This window comes from Aplysia californica, unplaced genomic scaffold (assembly GCF_000002075.1).
Source record: "Aplysia californica isolate F4 #8 unplaced genomic scaffold, AplCal3.0 scaffold00036, whole genome shotgun sequence".
NCBI lineage: Eukaryota > Metazoa > Mollusca > Gastropoda > Aplysiida > Aplysiidae > Aplysia > Aplysia californica.
Window position 1 is genome coordinate 973,683 of NW_004797306.1, and position 1,670 is coordinate 975,352.

General features: G+C 43.0%; 1 protein-coding gene across 1 annotated transcript in view; it reads right to left on the reverse strand.

Annotated features, from left to right (window-relative positions):
* Nucleotides 1–1,276, reverse strand: part of LOC101845985 (tubulin alpha-1A chain) — a gene marked incomplete in the record, with an annotated part of 8,730 nt that extends 7,454 nt beyond the window's left edge. Inside the window, 1 exon segment of the mRNA XM_013091444.2 lies at nucleotides 1,146–1,276. Within this exon segment, the coding sequence (XP_012946898.1) occupies nucleotides 1,146–1,148 (3 nt within the window).
* Between the last annotated feature and the right edge of the window lie 394 nt (nucleotides 1,277–1,670).

Below are 1,670 nucleotides of genomic sequence, written 5' to 3' on the forward strand. Positions count from 1 at the left end.
GAGAGAGAGAGAGAGAGAGAGGGTAAGAGAGAGAGAGAGAGAGAGAAAGAGAGAGTTCGTGAGTATTTGGGACCTATCCTTGTGGCAAGACAAGTCAATGAAAAAGAGAATGGAAAACCTGCTCAACAAGTCTCAATACACGTACGATTGTCTACTTCGCTGTATCCATAATTAATACGGTTGCTTGTTTAGGTGTCTCTATATGCAAAGCCCGCTGTACGCGGTGAGAGAGAGAGAGAGAGAGAGAGAGAGAGAGAGAGAGAGAGAGAGAGAGAGAGAGAAAGAGAGATAGGGAGATATGGGAAAATTAGCCCCATGGAAAAGTGGTATCACGTCCGGGACGTAGACAGACAATAGCAAGCGGCCTGTCCATCGATTGTATTCTATTTATATCCGCTCCCGTTATGTGAACTATCAAGGTCTTGCTATCAAATCATAAACTCTACTATATTCCACATGCCACAGAGTCGAGTTGGCTATGGATTCTATGTAGTTGCTAAGGGAATAGAATTCTATAAACAAAGTATTCAAACACAGTGGTAGGAGTATAGCGTTATGCGTGTACAGTGATGTTTTCTGATGAGAGGTAAACCTTAGAGGCTTAACAGCAAACTAATAAACGCGCTTTACCTGAAAACAATGCTGAAGGCCAGCAGGACATGCTCACCATAGTGAATGGTTTTAGAGTTGAATAAGGAAGGCTTTCTGGTGCCAACACTGAGTGATTTCTAATGACTTTATATGCTTTACACTACGACTCAATTTAGGCCACTTAGGCGATTCTGTCTCTCAAGGTCAACTTGTCAAGGCCAAACTGGTCTTTGTGGAACGCAGCATCCCAGCATGAAAGACTGAGTTATCCCATAGAAAGACTCTCCCTTTGAAATTCGTACTGTTGTCTTTTGCCCATAGGGCGGAGAGCGTGGTCATTCTTTCACAGACGCTATTATCAAAGAGTTGAGAATAAGAATACTGTAAAGGAAGATAAGTATCCTCAGGGAGCAGCTGTTGATATAAAAAAAAGTTAAGATCGTAAGACTGCCTTAGACTGCTATAAAAGAAGACAATTCTTGAGGCACAGAAGCTAGTATTGAAAAGTTGAGACATGAAAGATCAGAATTCTTTAGTCACTATGCTGTACTCACCATGATGATAGGTTATAGATTTGAGGTTGGAAGGAATGTTCCGCAGCAAAAGTCTTCCTCACGTGGACGTAAAGTTGTCGTTGTAAGGAGAAGCGTGAGAGCCTCTGGCAGATACTTTGCCTTATATACCACGGCTTGTTTGCTCAGCCTAGTTACACGGGGGCGGGTCGTTAAGGGACGGGCAGGCATTTTGTGTCACGTGACTCTCCCCGATGGAAGAAGTAGATCGATCTGAGTGGAAGGCGTAGTCAGGCCTATCCAAAACAAATGCCAACATCGCCCAATTAAAGGAAATCATATATACATTTTGTTCGTAGAATCAGTAGTACACTTTTATCATCATTATAACAGTAGGGTTAATAATATTTAAAGGGGGGAAAGGGGGGGGGGGGTTACGGGATAGATCAGTAGGCTCTGCCCAAATATCTGCTTTCTTATCCTTCTCCTCAGGATTCTGTTTACTTACATATTGCCCTGCGCAACCAGCAGGGTAGGCCAAAGCTCCTATTCAAAATCGTTCACACT